General features: G+C 37.2%; 1 protein-coding gene across 4 annotated transcripts in view; it reads right to left on the bottom strand.

Moving 5' to 3' along the window:
• Positions 1–19,039, bottom strand: part of LOC150088259 (moesin/ezrin/radixin homolog 1-like) — a 706,511-nt gene that overhangs the window by 56,905 nt on the left and 630,567 nt on the right. For all 4 annotated transcript variants that reach the window (XM_090369412.1, XM_090369409.1, XM_090369410.1 and 1 more), the window contains one exon: positions 10,781–11,003. In XM_090369412.1, coding sequence (XP_090225538.1) covers positions 10,781–11,003 — 223 coding nt within the window. The remainder of the gene's footprint in view (positions 1–10,780; positions 11,004–19,039) is intronic.

Here is a 19,039-nt window from a genome sequence, read left to right as displayed (position 1 = left end):
CTCCGAGCATGTGTTGCCTTTTGTTCGCTTGTACGATTTCTTCTTCAGAGACAGTTAGTAAATCCCATTCGCTGATAACACCTTTAGAGGTGTTCAGTGTTATGAGGCATAACTGACACTGGAATATTGTTAATTTTTCTGAATGAGATGTTTTTGAAGTTTTGATCAGAAGGTCTCCAAGATTGGAGACACTTCACCATTTTAGGGGATCCAACAACTGATTCTAAACATTTCTGTGTTAGAAATGGTGATAGCTTGCAGACAGGTTGTGTGAACAGTGAGTGCATTATAAGAAATGTTGGCATATCTGAATTCTGTTTTTCCGTCCGTATTCTCTTCGGACGATTCGATTCATGTTCTGAGACAGGATTAACACCTTTGCCACCTGTGGGCTCTAATGATGAATATTCATTGCAATCCATCGTTGCTCCTTTTAGCCCTGGAAGAGAAAATTAATTCTCCCAGGTTACTGGCCCTGCCATGCGGAGTCAACCAGTGACCAAGCGATCAGGTGGAGAGGAGAGCAGTATATCGCTAGTGGACGTAGTAGTAACGTAGCGAGCGGAGGAGGATTTATAAAAGCACTAGTAACTCGTCTCTGGAAAAATGCTAGAAAATTGCACTAGAAAGATCGATTGGCACTCGGGGCTTCCAGTCCGGTGGGATCTCCACTAAGTCCAAGGAAGTTCTCATAATTATCATGGCTAAGGGTTTGCTTGCATCCTTTGTTGCCTCCTTTAATATAACTGTACAGATCCCACCCATTCCAGGTGCCTTTCTTATATTTAACTTCAACTATTTCTCCTCCACTTTGCTCTCAGTTACTATAAAATCATTTAGCTCCCTGTTAGAGTTTAATAAACTTATGGCCTCCACTTCCCTACAGAATTCCTCTTCTGTGAACATAAATGAAAAATACTTCTTTAGTTTGTCAACTACCTGAGCAGGATCACCGACAGTCGAACCATCAATATCAACTGGACCAATCTGATTCATCCTCTTCCTCCTAGAGTTTACACAAGGAAAGAAGTCAATGTCTGGGAAGTTAAAATTCCCCCATTATAAGACATTCTGATTTTATCACCAACTCTATTTCTCTATACAGTTGTTTGTTGTACTCATCTGAGTCTTTATGCTTATAAAACACAACACACTCCTACTCTCATTAATAAGGAGTTACCTGGGATATAATTTGTTGTTCCACATTTGTGGAAGCTTGTGGCCTGTGTTTGCTTGTTAATAGAAAAGACTATTTTTACAGGGATCGATACATTTAAGTAGAAGGGGTACAAGAATATTTGCTGATGTTATTAAGTCTGTGATAAGTGGGTTGAAAAACTGTTTGGTTTGGGGGGAGGGATATACAGACTAATAGATTAACTAGAGCAGAAGACAGAGGTGAAAGTTTCTATTGGAACAGACAAACAGTTTGGCTTTAAGCCATGTAATAATACTTGCTGATAGGCCATCTAAATCCATGTAGATCCCCTGCAATCAGAATTTCAGGTATTTCTATCAAAACAGTCCAAAAATTTAAAATACCTTGGTATCATTTTTGATAATAAACTATCTTTTTACCCTCCCACAGAGTATATTGCTAAGAAAATAAACTGCAAAATTGATAGTCATCACATATAGGGCTGGAATATGGTATAACAAAATGGAATAGTAAGAAACCAAAGAAAACAATAATACTATCAGCCATAACTAGAGCTTGCTGTGTGGTGACTATTCTCACCTTGCAAGTCTTGGCTGTCTTCCCTAGATTTGGAAATAGTACACCTTGAACTCTTTTAGAGGCTGAAAAAAGCCATGAACTCAGAACTCAGAACCCTGGATATGGAATCAGATCCAAAGAGGGGAAAGGAAAAGAATTACAAATTAGTACACAAATTGCAAGAAAACTGGGAATGGTCCATAGAGGGTGAGGTGAGGTGACAAGGCTTTACATTCTCAATGTGGCAATGGTGTACCCTAAGTAACCTTCATGGTTCACCCCTGGATTGTGCATGACCTTTATTCTATCGGGACATGGGTCTTTCAAGTCCAAATTAACTGATCCTGGTGCCCCACTGCTCTTGTGGTGCACCAGAATACTGGAGACACTCATTACGTGAGTGTTCAATCTACGATGGTCCTTGGAATTTACTCATTGCAAGAAGTAGCCCACTTCCATCAGAACACGAAAACCTCTTTATTACCGAAGGGGAATATTACAGTGTTTGCACAATTTCTTCAGTCTTTGGAAACCAGACACTAAAACCTAGGCACATAAGTAATACCCCACAAGCAACCTGAAATAAAGCAATACAGTAGTACAGTAAACTATCTGCTCCACTCCTAAACTGATCTGTGCCTGGCCTTGACTGAGTACTCAATTCAACTGAAATTTCATTTTACCTGGAGTCTGCATGGTGTGTGTGCAGTTGTGTACTGTCCAGTTGCACATGAGCTAGCTGACTATTGCCTGGCAGAGCCCAAATGTGTTTATGTGACAGGAGAAAATGTGACTTATATGATGTTGCCAACAGTAAATTCTAAATGGGAGGCATTCAAGGAATTAATCATGGAAGCTACTAGGCTTTTCATACTAACTAAGAAATATTGTTAAATGTTTACACCCAAATGGATGTCATATGAACTTATGAGATTTGTGGCAGAGAAGAAAACTGCATGGAATACATATAAATTATCAGGTGGCAAAGAATTCAAAGAAAAACAGCAGACTTCTTTACTTAAACTCTAGAAGGAAGGGGACAAATCAGATTGGTCCACTTGATATTGATGGTTTGACTGTTGGTGATCCTGCTCAGGTAGCTGACAAACTGAATGAGTATTTTGCACCTACATTCACACATGAGGAATTCTGTAGGGAAGTGGAGAACAGAAGCTTATTAAAATCTAACAGGGAGCTAAATAGTTATGTAATAATTGAGAGCAAAGTGGAAGAGAAATTGAAGTTACACAAAAGAAAGGCACCTGGGGTGGATGGGATCTATCCAGTTATATTAAAAGAGGTGGCAAAGGAAGTAAGCAAACCGTTAGCAATAATTATGAGAGCAACTTTAGACTCTGGGGAACTCCCACAGACTGGAGTGTACAAATGTAACTCCAATTCACAAAGTGGGAAATCAAAGGGTGATATAAGTAATTACAGACCTGTTAGTTTAATATCTTCTGGGGAAAATAATGGAGTCACTGGTTAAATAAACATTTCAGGATCATCTAGACAAGGCTGCAGTTATAGTTCAGACACAGCATGGGTTTGTTAAGGGAAAGTCTTGTATAACCAATTAAATTGAATACTATGATGTGGTCACAAAAGAATTGGATGCAAAAAATAATTTTGATATCATATACTTGGATTTCAGGAAAGCTTTTGATACTGTTGCACATAGAAGACTACTGTAAATTGGAGCAGTATGGCATAAAGTGCAAGTTGCTACAATGGATAAAAGGATGGCTGAGTGGGAGAAGACAGAGAGTGGTAATCAATGGACACTGCTCTTTGTGGACTAATACTATTAGTGTAGTCCCCCAGGGTTCGGTGTGGGTCCATTGTTGTTTTGTATATTATCAATGATATTGATGAAGGTATATCAGGCTTAATGTCCAAGTTGCAGATGATACAAAGGTTGGCAGGGTTGTTAATGACAGTATGCTACTGCAACAGGATCTGGAAAAGTTGGGCAGATGGCTGAGAAGTGGCAACTGAAGTTTAACATTTGACAAATGCAAATACTGCAAATGGATAGTAGTAATCCAAGAGAAATGTACCAACTGTGTGGTAGTACAGGTTAGTGGAGAACGAAAAAGACCTGGAGGTAATTGTGCAGCCAGATACAAAGTTTCCTGAGCAGTGCAGACGGGTGGCTAGAGAAGATCGTAGGGTGTTGTTGATCATATACAGGAATTTTGCTCGCAGGGATAAGGAGGTGATTATGTTCTTGTATAAAGAAATGGTCGCGCCACACCTTGAGTACGTGTACTGGTCTGGATACCTCATTTTTGGAAGGATTTAGAGTTGCTAGAAAGAGTACAGAGAAGGGCAACAATACTGGTGAGGGAAAACAAAGGGGTGCACTTACAAAGAAAGGCTTTAGTTCTGCAAAGTGTAGTGTCTGGAGAGTAGGCACCTGTGAGGTGATCTGATTGAGGTGTATAAGGCCTTGAATGGTTTGAGCAGGCTCAATGCTCATGGGATTCTTCCTCTTGCTCAGATCTGAGGGGCATAAACTCAAAACTGATGAAAGACAGTTGTAGAATTGTTGGGTGGCAATTTGCCTTTATACCAGCAAGTAGGATGTAAATTCCATTTACGGAAAAAATGAACTGCTGTCAAAGCAAAAGCTACTAGCGGCAACAGCAGTAAACTTAACTCACTGGGCTTAAAACTCTATAATTGTATTGATGTATTGATAAAAAAAACTTAATATTAGCATTTAATTTGGTTAAATTTTATGTTCAGTGTGCAAAAATAATGAACCTAGACTGTCAATAATAAAATAATGAACCTAGATTTTGACAGTCTAAGTTCATTATTTTTGCACACTGAACAAGCTTGTTAACAGTGCCTTGAAGAAGTTGTTTAAATTAGATGCGTGTTTTGAGAGTGGCATGAAATTGCCAGATCGTGAGCATACAGATATACAGGGTTTCCACAAATGATTACCCTGATTACATTTTGTTACAAAAATTTTATTACTATTGGGAGGTTAACAAAATTTAACCAAATTAAACACTGATATTAAAAGTTTTTTTTTTTATCAATACACCAATACAATTATAGAGTTTTAAGCCCAGTGAGTTAAGTTTACTGCTGTTCCCGCTAGCAGTGCTGTTGCATCTATTAATTCAAGATGCTGTCTGCACAAGAAAAAAGCTCAGTGTGTTGTTTGGTTAGCTGAAACAAAATCTCCTGTGACTGTGCAGAGAATGTTTAGAGCCGAAGTACAGTAGAAATCCTCCAGACAATAAAGCTTATTAAATTGTGGATGGAAAAGTTTTTGGCAACTGTGTCAGTTGAGAAAGGACAGACCGTCAGTTTCCGAAGAAACAGTGGGTGTAATACAAGATTTTACGGGATCACCTAGTAAATCTGTGCGACAAGCTTCACGGCAGTTACAAATACCAAAGCCTACAGTGTACAAAGTGTTATGGAAACATCTAAACTATATGCTTACAAAGTTCAGATACTTCAACAATTGAAACCAAATGATCATTGTAAATGTGAGGAATTTACTAACCTCATGTTGAATAAAATTGATGAGGATAATCAGTTTTTGCAGAACGTTTGTTTTTCAGATGAGGCCTCATTTCATGTTAGTGGTGTAGTCAACAGACACAATGTGCATATTCGTAACAGTCCCAAAATCAATGTGTAGTGCACCCTATTACATGATTACATTATTGGACCTTTCTTCTTCCACGAAAACATGATTAGTGCAACCGTGTTTTTAGACATGCTCATTAATTATGCTATACCCCCAATTGGAACAGAGGCAGCCTACTGTTATCTTTCAGCTGGATAGAGCACCTGCTCATTGGGCTCAAGTTGTTCATGACACTTTGGTAAGACATTTCCAAACCGTTGGATGGGCAGGGATGGACTGATTTCGTGGCCCCCAAGGTCACCAGACATAATTCCACTGGATTTCTTTCTTTGGGATTATGTTAAAGACTTGGTGTATGCAACAACATTGAAACATTACTAAAGCGGATTACATGTGCAGTCGAATGCATCACCCCACAGATGTTAGAAAATGTAAGGGGAGAGAGAGAGATTGAATATCACCTTGATATTCTATGTGCCACAAGAGGCACTCATGTTGAAGTTCTTTAAAGTCCTTATGTATTGATAAAAACTTTTAATATTAGCGTACAATTTGGTTAAATTTTATTAACCTCCCAATAAAAGTAATAAAATTTTTGTAACAAAATGTAATTAGGGTAATCTTTTGTGGGCACCCGTATTTCAACTGTGTCAGGAATACATTTGGTAATTGAATTAATCCTGATGGAGAAGTGTATCGCTCAGAGCACAGAATAAAATCGTACCTGAAAGGATCTACTGCTTAAAATGTTTCAGATGAATTTTGGAAGATGACTTCGAAGACCAGATTACCAGAGATTGTGAAGAATCCCATATCGCCAGGTTGTGTCAAAAGCTTTTTCAATGTCAAGACATATCATCACTAAGTGTTTGTTCCTAAGAAATGCATTTCAAATATTTCCTTCAGCCTTGACCAGGCGGTCGAGTGTTGATCTAGTTCTTCGAAAGCAACATTGACTATGACTTGGAATGTTTTCAATCTCTAGGAACCATGTAAACCTGACATTAATTAGTTTTTCTAATGAGTTTCCTAAACAGCTAGTTAATGCAATAGGTTGGTAATTTGTTGGATCAGAATGGTCCTTTTCTGGTTTTGGGAAAGCTAATACAATAGAATGACACCAGCTAGTAGGATAGTAATACTAATCAAAGAATCTACTGTACAGTTTTAGAAGAGCAGATTGGGACTCTTCACTCAAATCATGGCATAATAAATTCCATCAGGGTTAGCAGCACTATTCTTGATCGTGTAAGTGCACTGTGTAACTTTGTTGTGGTAAGGGGTACATTAAATGGAAGCTGGCATGTAGTATTGAAATTCAGATTATATTTTTCTGCCTGTACTTTATGTGAATGAAAGGTTGGCTCATATGCAGTTACAACTGAGTGTTTCAAAGGTTTCACCTAATGAGTTAGCAATTTCAAGAGAATTACAGATTTCTTTAACTTTTAGAAGTAGTATTGGAGTGGTTATAGGAAGGTATTTTCCATAAATTCTTCTGACTTTATTCCAAACTGTTTTGATATCTGTGGTTCTGTTTAGAGTGGAGGCATATCAGGACCACGTCTCTTTTGTACTTATTCATTGTATACTATGAGTTTTAGCTCTTGCTTTCTTAACTGTATCAGGTTGGCTGTGATTGGGTGTCTGTGAAATAAATTCCAGTATCTTTTCTCTTTTTTGGCATTGCTACAGGCTTCATTCCACCATATTTTTGGGTGGGAGTGGGTGATTTGGGTATGGCTGTTTCTGCAGCTGCCATCATTTGCTGAGTGATGCAAGGTTTGTTTGTTGTTTGGTTTTTAGGAGCATTAGCAACTAAGGCCATATTGCTCTGGGAACATGCGGTGGTCATTCCCTGACCTTTCCGCATCCTCCGTATTTGGTGGTGACGGGCTCGAACCCCGGTCTAATCAAGAAGCGTGTGCTACGCACTGTTGCTCCTTCCCACCTGGCTACGGAGGCGCCGTGATGCAAGGTACCGGAGAGTCAATGGTGAGAGTCTCAATGGTCTGAATACCTCAATGTGCAAGTTTTTGATATTTCATTCAGTTAGCTTTGTTAAACTTCCAGACTGTTTTTATTTCAGTTTGAGGAGGAGAGGCAGTTGAAAGTGTGCATATTACTGGAAAGTGGACACTGTTATGATGGTTATCAGTAACTTTCCAATAAGTGGAAACAAGTTTGGTGAGCATATTTTGTTTTACTGGGGATTTTGTCAGTGGTGTATTTACTGAACGAGTTGCATGCTTTTGGGTAGGCTGTTCTTTTTAGTGTAGAGAGGACTGATCTATCAGATATTGAGATGCTTGGCGGACCTGAAGTATAAGAGGGCGATTTATTAGAAACTGAAAATTGTCCCTTTGCTTCTTCGTATTGTACTTGGGGGTTTGACTTTGTACTTTTGAATATTATTTTCTCTCTGCCACTGGATGCACTCCTTTGAATATGCTGAATGATTTCCCTTACAGTTTGGGCAGTATTGCATTTCAGTGGTGCAGCCTGTGTGAACATGCTCTTTTGAACTGCGGACTACTTGAGAATGTCCAAATTTTTGGCATTTAAAACACTGGACTGGGTTGGGAATGGAAGGTCAAATTTTGCACCTTAAATATGTAGCTTTAGGTTTAGGTTTAAAATTTTTATGGTGCATTAGCATCAGTGGCTAAAATATGCAGCTGATGGCTGAATTGGTGTTAAAGAATGACTTTTTGAGAATGGGATATGGAAGGTTGAATTTTGCACCTTAAATACGCAGCTTTAACAGTTGATGGCTGAATTGGTGTTTTAAAGAATGACTGCCTGAGAAGGGGGTAAGTATTCCATCTTTCTTAATGATTATCCTTTTAGCAATTATTACATTTTGATCGCCTAGTTCCTGAACAATCTCTTCCTCAGATACATTAAGGAGATTTTACTGTGTTATTAGGCCTTTAGAGGAGTTTAAGGTGGCACGTGGAGGTAACCTTTGTGGGAACTACGCGAAAAGTCTATGTTTTTAATAGTCTTTTTGAGTGCTTATGGTCACTCATCTCCACTAGATGTCCAGATTTTAATCTTCGAACCATTTTTGGAGGGGCTGCACATTTCGAAGACAATCTGAATTAAGAATGGGGAGAGCGTACTCAAAGGATTATCAGTCAAAGAATTTAATATGAGAAAAAGAGGTGCAGGATTTTCAGTTCGTTCTTTTTTCTGCCTTTTTGCATTAGATGCATTTATGTCTGTCTAAGACATTTGGCATTGTGAGATCCATAAGTGATATGTCTAATTATGTCCATCTTTGCTCTTTTTAGCCCTCGAAGAGTGATTTTCTTCTTCCAGATTACCAGCTCTGCACGGTGGAGCAGGAGAGGTGCCATCAGTAATCAAGTTGAGAAAGTTAGTTGGGTTAGTACAGATTATACAAAGATATATATATATATATATATATATATATACACAAGGAAATTCACATTTCAAGTAAAGAATCACTTGAGAAAAAAACAGGAAGAAAAGACACTGGAAAATAAATATAACTAATTGTTGAGAAAGAGCAATTTATATATATATCACACAAAAGAGTGCTTGGCACTCGGGGCACCAGAAAGCAGGAAACACTCTACAGAAAACTGCATGAATTGCACAGTTTCATGAAACTTCAATAATTTTGTCAGGTAATGAACATTAAGATAAAAAACACTGTGTATGGATAATCTGCACACAGATAACTGGGAATTTATTATAGTGTCCAATATTTTGAACCATTCTGCCCCGAATTAATAAAATTATCTGGGATATTTAAAAATGAACAACCTAGTATTGATAACATATATGCCTACCAACTTTTCTAATTTAGCTGGCCTAATAACAGCTAAATTAAGTACAATAAGAAAATGCACAACTTAGTATTGATAACACATGTGCCTACCAAATATACTAATTTAGCCGATAACCGTGTCTGTTATACTAGTTTTCTTCTGACTTTTGGGCCAATTTTGTGCTATTTTTAAACACATACTTATTTCAATTATGGACCTACTGAATTTAACAATATACATTAGTGGTGATGAATCTGGCTGCTTTTTATAAGTGGTTTGTTTGTGACAATCTAGTTTAGATTTTTCTTCTCTGGGAAAGTTGGGGCATGTTGAATCATTGTTATCTTCCATTTCACCATCTGTATGTAATTCGAGAAGATCTTGGGTGTTCATATCATCAGTATCCATCCTTGTTGAGGGGGAGTTGATTAACCTCAACAGGATCTGATCTTTTCATGCTTAGCCTAAGTACAGTGGTTGTATGCCGGTATGTGTTGTTCTCTTTCATTTTGCTATCCAAAATGAAAGGAAACACACATACACAGGCTAAACATGATATATTATGAGTATTCAGTAATTTATCGGTAATAAAAAAGTTTTCATTTCAATATATGGAGAAAGTAACAATTTTTCACTTGGTGTTCTTTGCATTGTAAAGTTTTACCATTCATTCTGTCTTTAGTGTTTATTACTAGTACTTTGGGCAAATGCAATACCCAATTTACTTAATTTTAGTATCTGACATTGGGTACATTAAGGTTACTTCATATACAATGTATTGACATTAATATATATCACATGGCATGAAAATTCATATTGCTCACCATATTAAATGTGTAAAACACATTCATAACATTGTGTCTAGAATAAAACAAAAAATACAATTTTTTTTTATTGTTTTATTTTCTGAACTTCTTTTATCATAATTATGATAGGTCTGTTTGTAAATTTGATTTTTAATAAAGATTTTAACTTTTTATTATAAACACATTTTATATCATGTTTATAATAAAAAGTTAAAATCTTAATTTCAGTATTTTTTTTTGTTAGTTACATTAATTTTTTTGAAAAGCTGAGGTATATATTTGAATAATATTTTTTGAATTGAATAGAACCAGGGAGGAGGGGAAAAACAACAACAATAAACTTTAAACAGTTACTGAATTTCGTAGTGATATGCATGTTTACATGTCACTAATGCAATGTATCACGAATTTTGAAGAAAATTCGGGGAATACAGTTCCAAACAATTCCACCTAAAGCTGGATCATTTGAAAAAGTCTTCCAATTTTTGGCTTTTAAAAGTTTGCCAGAATGCATATATTAGATTCCTATTTAGAGGCTGAATTGTTTAAAGCATGTGTAAGAAGGGCATCAATAATTAAACTATGTATATATTTCAGTTCCACCATTTTGTATGATGAAAAACTTCAGTTTCTGGAAGGGAGAAAAAATATGCAAACTTCACCTATTTAGTAGGGCTGGACATCAAACTTTATTCCAGCCCTACTAAATAGGTAGGGCTGGAATAAGATGGAATAGGCTGGAATTTGTTAATAAACTTATAAGTTTATTAACAAAAGAAATAAAGTTTCTTTTGTTAATAAACTTATAAGTTAAATGAATTAAAGTACTTAAAAGGCATACCATATTCTCCATTGACCATGTCATCATTTTCTTCATGTTCATCTTCTTTAATGTGATGATGTTGTGGTGTTGTACTAGCTGCTATTAGGGCAGCACTAGCTTCTTCTTGGCGTCGACGTGCATCTTCAACTTCTGATTGCAGTTTCCTTGTCTCTTCATCCTTGATATTCACCTCCTCTTGTATGCGCTGTACTTCAATTTGCTTTAAATGGATTGCCTCTTCCTTAATTTTGGGAAAACAAAATAAAATACAATTAATTTGTAAGAACTGAAGTTATAGTATTCAAACAAAATATGAGGACGAGAGAGAGAGAGAGAGAGAGAGAGAGAGAGAGAGAGAGAGAGAGAGAGAGAGAGAGAGAGAGAGAGAGAAAGAAATAAGTAAAACATAAGACTTGTTCACAGCCTTATTTCATAAATGTTTTCTAATTCATCAATTTGAAAGTAGGCAAAGCCTCCAGTTCAAATACGGAACTATCTTGTAAAATTTCAAGGCACAGTGAAAAATCTGCATGGGAAAAATTTTCAATGCGCATGAATTGAAAATTTTTAATAGTAAATTTTGTAAGAATTATGTTGTGATGGGCAATAGCCACACGGTGATGGGCAATAGCCACACGTTTAGAAGGGTAACAATAAAATTACAGGTAAAATTGAACTACATTAAACTTACCTTGCAAAGCTGAAACTAATGATGATATTACTGGAAATATGCAATGAATAAATAAAATATAAAAAAAAAAAAAAAAAAAAAAAAAGAGAGAGACTGAATTCATGAAATTATAAATACATCAGAGCAAGTGCTGATGCATCACTGATTGCTAACTTATTATAAAAGCTAAAACAATAGCAGAGAATGAGGAAAACTCAAAATTGTGAATATATTAAAATCACTTCAGAGCCGTCACCATGCCCTTGGTTTTTGAGCACTGTCTTCACCCCATTTAGTTAGAGAATTACTAAATGAAGTGACAATACACAATGAATAAAAGGCACATATTTCATTCCAAGTCTCTCATAATGACACAGGAAAGAACATATTTAACAATTCCCAAAGTAAAAGTTTACTAGATGAAAATTTAAACATTAGTTTTTGCTTGATGTGGATTTTGGCTGTAGAATGTTAGAATAACAATTTTCTGCTAAACTATAGTTTGACTAAGCTTGTAATAGTACACTGAATATACTCAACGGTTCATAACTGGTTGCAGCGCTACAACAAATTACGGAACTATCTTGTTATTCTTGCCAGGACTGCAAATGCCATGTATATACTTAGTAGTTGCAGTCCTCCCGGCAGGTATCATATATTGAAATGTTATTTTTATTTATTACTGTTGTTGTTGATGGGGTTTTAAGTGCAATAGCTACTTAGGCCATATTGCACTTATGGAAGTGGTGCATACTTCCTGTGTTTGTTGATTTAGAAGCAGTTAAAATAACGGCTATACAGGGTGTCTCAAAAATACACAGCATAACTTCAGGAATGTGTTCCTTCTTATGTTCTTCACATACTTCTGAAAAAAAGTTCTGAAATAATAATAAAAAAATGGATTTAAATTTTCGATGGGAGCTGCACTTAACTCAACGAAGAGCCGCATTTGCCCACCGTTGCTATAGATCCTGACCCTCCATGGTCTGTTATCATGCCATCTTGTGACAATTATTTCCACCAGTGGAGAAAACACTCTCTATCAGACGTTAACATCCAACAGCTACGCATTGAGCATACTCAACATTATCCCGACTTCGCTAAAATATATACAGATGGATCAAAGTCCGAGAGTGGATCGGGTGCAGCAGTGGTACTCCCTGATACTATCATTTCCCTATCTCTTCCAACGGAGTGTAGTAGCTACATGACTGAATTATATGTCATAAAGCTTGCATTAGAAAATGTTTCCCATATGTCAATTCAAAAGAGCATAATATACACAGACTCACAAGGTTCCATCTTAGCACTGCAAAACAATTCCACACCTTCTCACCTGTTATTAAAGCTCACCAAAACACAGTTGATACGTCTTAGAGAGCATCAGCAAAACGTTATCTTCTGCTGTATCCCAGGCCATACTGGAATACCAGGAAAAGAAATTGTGGATAATGCTGGCAAAAATCCATCCAGCTCAGCCCCAACGAATTCCCTATACTGTTCACAGATTATAAAATGAATATACAAAGTATATGTAAAGATCAGTGGATTCTTTGGTGACAAGTGCAATTTCATAATAAAGTACTCCAAATAAAACCTTTACTAAAATTATGGGCTTCTAGCCCCATTGCAAACAGACAAGAAGAAGTAATTCTAGCCAGAGCCAGAATCAGCCATACTCGTTTAACCCATCTGTTCCTTTTGTCAAGGAAAGGCCGTCCTCAGTGTAATCATTGTCATATACCACTCACAGTCAAACACATACTTCTGGAATGTACTCTATATAATAATGCTCGACTAGTGTCATTCAGTTCTCTGTCAAATTTAAAGGAACCTTTGTTGCTTAGCCATATCATAAGCAAAAAATCGAATCTCACAGAACTCTTCTCCTTCCTAAAACGAATAGGATTATATAGGGTGTTTCAAAAGTACACAGCATAACTTCAGGAATGAGTTCCTTCTTATGTAGACAAAAATATTTTATATCAACATAGTTTCGGAAATGCTTGGTTTCCGAGTTTTGACGGTCTGCCTATGACACTTTACTGTTCACATCACCTTATAGTAATTGTTCAAAATGTCCACCTTCTGCCTGAATACAGGCATCACATCGACGTTTCATGGACTCGCGAAGACAATGCCAAATTCCTGGCATGTTTCGTATTGTCTCACAAGCTGCCACAATTCGATTGTGGAGAGTTTCCGCATCAGCTACCGGAGTCGAATACACCAATGACTTTAAATGGCCCCACAAGAAGAAATCTAGTGGGTTTAAATCAGTGAGCATGGAGGCCAGGCAGTTGGTCCACCCTCTATTTCAGGAGTTGTAGATCTTGGTCATCCTCTGTCGGCAGCACGAGGTGTAAATGTCCCATGTTCACAAAGGTGGTAATGAATACCTTCAAACATTTTCCTGTCTGGACATCTTCGTTCTAGAAACCTTTTGTGGTACAAACGATGAGCCTCCAGAGCATTGCCGTCCGCCAAACCGTACATAAAGTGCATGTCCGCTTGCTCCTGATTTGAGTACATGGTCGGAATGGAAAACTACCAGATTCTGTCAGTACCTTTTGATGAAGGAAATCACCTGCGGGAGGTAAGACATTCCAGTTAATAACTCGGGAACCAAGCATTTCCGGAACTACGTTGATATAAAATATTTTTATTGTCTACATATGAGGAACTCATTCCTGAAGTTTTGCTCTGTATTTTTGAGACACACTGTATAGCCGTTTTTTTAACTGCTTCTAAATCAACAAACGCAGGAAGTATGCACCACTTCCATAAGTGCAATATGGCCTAAGTAGCTATTGCACTAAAAAACCCCATCAACAACAACAGTAATAAATAAAAATAACATTTCAATATATGATACATGCCAGGAGGACTGCAAATACTACGTATATACGTGGCATTTGCAGACCTGGCAAGAATAACTAGTTGTAGTCCTAATTTGTTGTAGCGCTGCAACCAGTTATGAACCGTTGAGTATATTCAGTGTACGATTACAAGCTTAGTCAGACCATAGTTTAGCAGAAAATTGTTATTCTAACATTCCACGGCCACAGTCCACATCAAGCAAAAACTAATGTTTAAATTTTCAGATAAACTTCTGAATCTTGTTAAATTAACTAAGTAACTAATATTTTGTTATACGGATTTTACGTTGTGCTTATTTTTTTTTCAATGTCTAGATATTTTACTATTTTTATTTTGATTATAAATAAATCCGCACACATTTAACACTGCTGGTGCCATCAGCAGTGTTAAATGTGTGTTAAATTTTTGCTTTCGAAGTGCTTATGTCACACCAAACTGACTCAACAGTGCACTGTTCATCTATATCAACTGGATCTTCCAATTGTTATCTTCCAATTCACCACATGCATGTAATTCGAGATCTTGGGTGTTCATATCATCAGTATCCATCCTTGGGGGGGGGGTGTTGTTGATTAACCTCAATAGAATCTGATTTTTGTAGTTTTTCTGTTACTTTTCTGTGGGTTATGTTTTGGATTGGAACTGTGAGAGGTGTATTGTTACTTTGATCTACTGTTTTTTGGCTTAGATGTAAGCTGCGTCGATAGAACTGATCGAGGACAGTCTGCGATCGATTTATCTAGAGAGAGTGATACGTCTGACATGCTGCTGACTGGTGAGAGTGGATAGCCGAGGCATAAGAGATTTTTTGGCATGATTAGTTTAATTTGTTTTCTAGCTTCTTGATATGAGACTTCATTTTCAGTCTTGTATTTTCTTCCTTAGCTTTCAGAGATCACATTCTTTAGAGTATGCTGGATGGTTGCCACTGCAATTAGGACGCTGCGGAGTTTGTACCTTGCATTCTGACTGGATATGAGTCATAGAGTCACAGTTTGGACATGTTGAAAAGCCAAGGCATGCTGTCTGGGAGTAACCAAATTTCTGGCATTTGTAGCATCGTAGGGGATTTGGGATAAAGGGTCAAACACGGCAATTTAAGTAGCCTGCTTTGACTGAAGCTGGTCGATTTGGTGTATTGAAGGTTAGAATTATGTTACGTGTTGGGATTAATGTACCATCTTTTCGCATCATGATTCTCTTTGCTTGAGGTACATTTTGTTCCTTTAGCTCCTGTACTATTTCTTCTTCAGAAATGTTCAATAGATCAGTGCGGGCTAGCCGAGTGGGTAAAGTACCTACCCGGCAACTCAAAGGTCGCGGGTTTGATTCCCGCCTCGGGCTTGGATCAAAGTACTGCAAAAACCTTGGGAGGTGCAATATGGCCACAGAAGCCGATGCGCCAACAACTACCAAATCAAAAAAAAAAAAAAAAAAAAAAAGATCAGTGATCACTCCCTTGGACGAATTCAGGGTGTTATGTGGAGTGACTTGAATTGGAATTCCACTTAAAGTAGTGAGTCTTATTAATTGTTCAGAGTGCCTTGGGACAGAAGACCCTATTAGCAAGTCCCCCGGATTGGAGACGTTTCAACATTTTTGGTCAGGCTGCTGCATGTTCCAGGCATCATTGTATGATGAAAGGGGAGAGCTTGCTAACAGGTTGTGTCTACAGAGAATGGATAATCAGAAGGCTGGTGATTCTTGTCTGCCAGCATCATTTTTCATTCTTGAGGTAAAGAAGTCATGGTCCGTTTCATGTTTTTCACATTGAGCACCCTTGGGCTCTAGATGAGGAAATTCATTAGTTTCCATTACTTCTCCTTTTAGCCCAAGGGTGGATTTATCCCCCAGGTTACCGGCCCCGACACGTGGAGGCAGGAGCGGTGCCACCAGTGACCAAACGATAAGAAATTAGTGATTAGTGTGTTAGAAAAGTTAGTTATATATACAAAAGAAAGGTGTCTTTCCTTTCTTATAAGAGGCTTCCTTCTTTATTTAAAAAGAGCCAGAAAATAAATAACTTTGAAAGTAAATCTCTTTAAAGAAGAGACTTCAGAAATCTCTTTAACTTCTCTATAGAAAAATTGCTTTTAAATTTGCTTTGTAAATTACTAGATCACTTGCTTGGCACTCGGGGGCCTATTTATTACTGAACTGATGTGGTGATGTGTTAAAAAAACAGTTTTTCAGATGCTAGTTTAGCACCTGAAAAACTGTATCAGTGGTGTTATTAATAAAATTAGTGTGTCGGGGTAATATAATTCAATTCAACCCAAAGCTCATTAACTCCATTAGGAGTGCTTTATTATATCTTTGTTAGTAAACTATTGTTTATTTTGGTGACACAAAGGTTGAGAAAGTTTATATTATTTCTATCTTTCAATAAGAGTTCACTGACACAGTTGTGGTTACAGATAATTAAAATTTCATCTGCATAATGAATATACATTATACTGTTCAAGTGTATGTGCGGGGATGGATAAGGATATCATTTATACACAATAAAATTCGCCTCTCAACATAGTTGCAGTGCTACAAAGTAACTCTAGTATAATTTTGTTAGAATTTAAAAAGGGGATTGTGGAATTGATCATTCAAAATGTGATGGAATTTTTATTTTTATTCATTCTCTTTTTATTTTCATCATTAATGAAAATCAGTTAACTAATTTCAGAAATGATTTATTTTCTGTCAAAAGTATACCTATATATATACTATCATAGGTACTGTGATAATTTTTTAAGTCTGGGGTCTCAAAAATGTCTGCTGGAAACATATGCCCTTTGCCCTTTAACTGTTGATGCAATAAACTTTTATATATATTTATATACAGGGTGATTCACTACCAGTGCGACAAACTTGCAGGAGGTGTAGGGGGGGGCACAAAGACGAATCAGAATCACATAGCATTGCAGGGTCCGAAATGCCTTTGTCATGCGGTAGAAGACGCTGAACAGGAAGGTCGCGTGAGCAGCGATCCCGCTGGAAGTCAGCATTTGCGAACCGTTTCTGTTGAAGAAACCAAGTAGCAAAAGTCCTCCGGAGTGGATAATCCGCAGGCTTCAATGATTGGACGCATTGCAGATGGTATGAATTCACATTTGGTTTGTTGACAGTATCCTCCATACAGTGGATTGGGAAATACCCAATCGTTGGCCTATCGCTCCGAGTACTCGTACTCAGATTGGCTTCTGCAAAACGTAGGACATTCTCCTCATTGTCTGGCATCCTCGATGAGGAGCACGCCTGTGCAGGAAACGTTTCTGGTACAAGCGCAGAGCGGCGCACCCGTTACAGTTCACAGCTCCATACGCAAGGTGCATGTCGGTCAGTTCAACGCTTGAATACTCGTCCATTCTACTGCCTCGGGAACTGGTTCGCAAATGCTGACTTCAGTGGGATCGCTGTTCACGTGACCTCCTGTTCAACGTCCTCTACCGCACGACGAAGGCATTTCGGACCCTACAATGCTATGTGATTCCGATTTGTCTTTGTACCCCCTACACCTCCTGCAAGTTTGTCACACTGGTAGTGAATTACCCTCTATATACCTTCATTGGAAGATTTATTCACTGCTTGATAGCCTTTTCCATTTCATTTTATGTTTACTGGGAGAAAAGCAGCTATTACTAGTCAGTAGAGAATAATCATTAGGATTAGCCTGAAGGTTAGAGTTCACCAGCGTGACTGCACCCAGCCCTCTTACTGAAGAACCCCCATGCTTATTATGAAATTTTTAATTTCAGAAACTTTTTCTTTTAAAATTGTTAAAGAAATACTGTTTTGGATTGGATCTGGTTCCTGATTATTAGTTTCAAAAATTGAAAAACAGAAGTGTTCTTTTTCTTAATTTAGCAACAGTTGCATAGGATTTAACAGGTTTTCTTGAAAAATATCTACTGCGGGTAAATTGTCAATTCAAAATTAGGAACTACTTCCTCTGTCTAGCTTTGTAACTATACACAAAATTTTACTTCAGTAATTTTGGAAGTGTTGTGTGTTGTTTATGCAGGGTTGCTAAGTGAAACAGGTTGTTAGACTAGGTATTCCCTATCATGTTTCTACTTTTTCCTCCTGCTCTACTTTCTGTTTCAGCGTAATGTGAACAAATCATATGTTTCTCACAGGATGGTTACTGCTACAAAGATTAGGTACCCTTACCTATCTTTATTTAGGTATTCTAAGTTTAGCAGTATAGTAAATAATGACATTGGTCTCTAAGTTAAATGAAAGCCCAAGCCTTAGTACTGAGGGCTCAGTGCTTAGTCTTCAGAAGGGAGAGCAGAAAGCCCATCCATGACTGAAACTGAATGCAGCTAAAACACATTAATTTTGATTATTTATCTATTTATTTAATTGACAAAACAGTAATAAGTGAATGCATGTTTTCAATATTCACATGCTTAAGGGTTTTATAAACTTGAAAATTGAGGTGACTAAACACTGGTCAGCAAATTTTCAATATTTTTTGTTTCTTTGATGAAAGTATTTTTTCTGTATTTTTTATATGCAAAAATGAGAAATCAGCATTAAAAAAATATTTTGCTGAAGTTTTAAAAATGCCTGCTATGTCTTATATTCCGTAAAATACGCTCCGTAGGTCTAAAACAGGATAAATAAAGTTCATCCACCATACTGTTTTAATCGTCATCATCTATCATCGTTCTGCTATTTCACAGGTCAACATTTAAAACCTCATCACCATGCCCCGTCGGTGTACTCCT

The sequence above is a fragment of the Mastigoproctus giganteus genome, chromosome 3, assembly GCF_048544385.1.
Source record: "Mastigoproctus giganteus isolate SK-2022 chromosome 3, ASM4854438v1, whole genome shotgun sequence".
Lineage (NCBI taxonomy): Eukaryota > Metazoa > Arthropoda > Arachnida > Uropygi > Thelyphonidae > Mastigoproctus > Mastigoproctus giganteus.
This window is presented reverse-complemented; position numbering and strand designations above follow the sequence as displayed.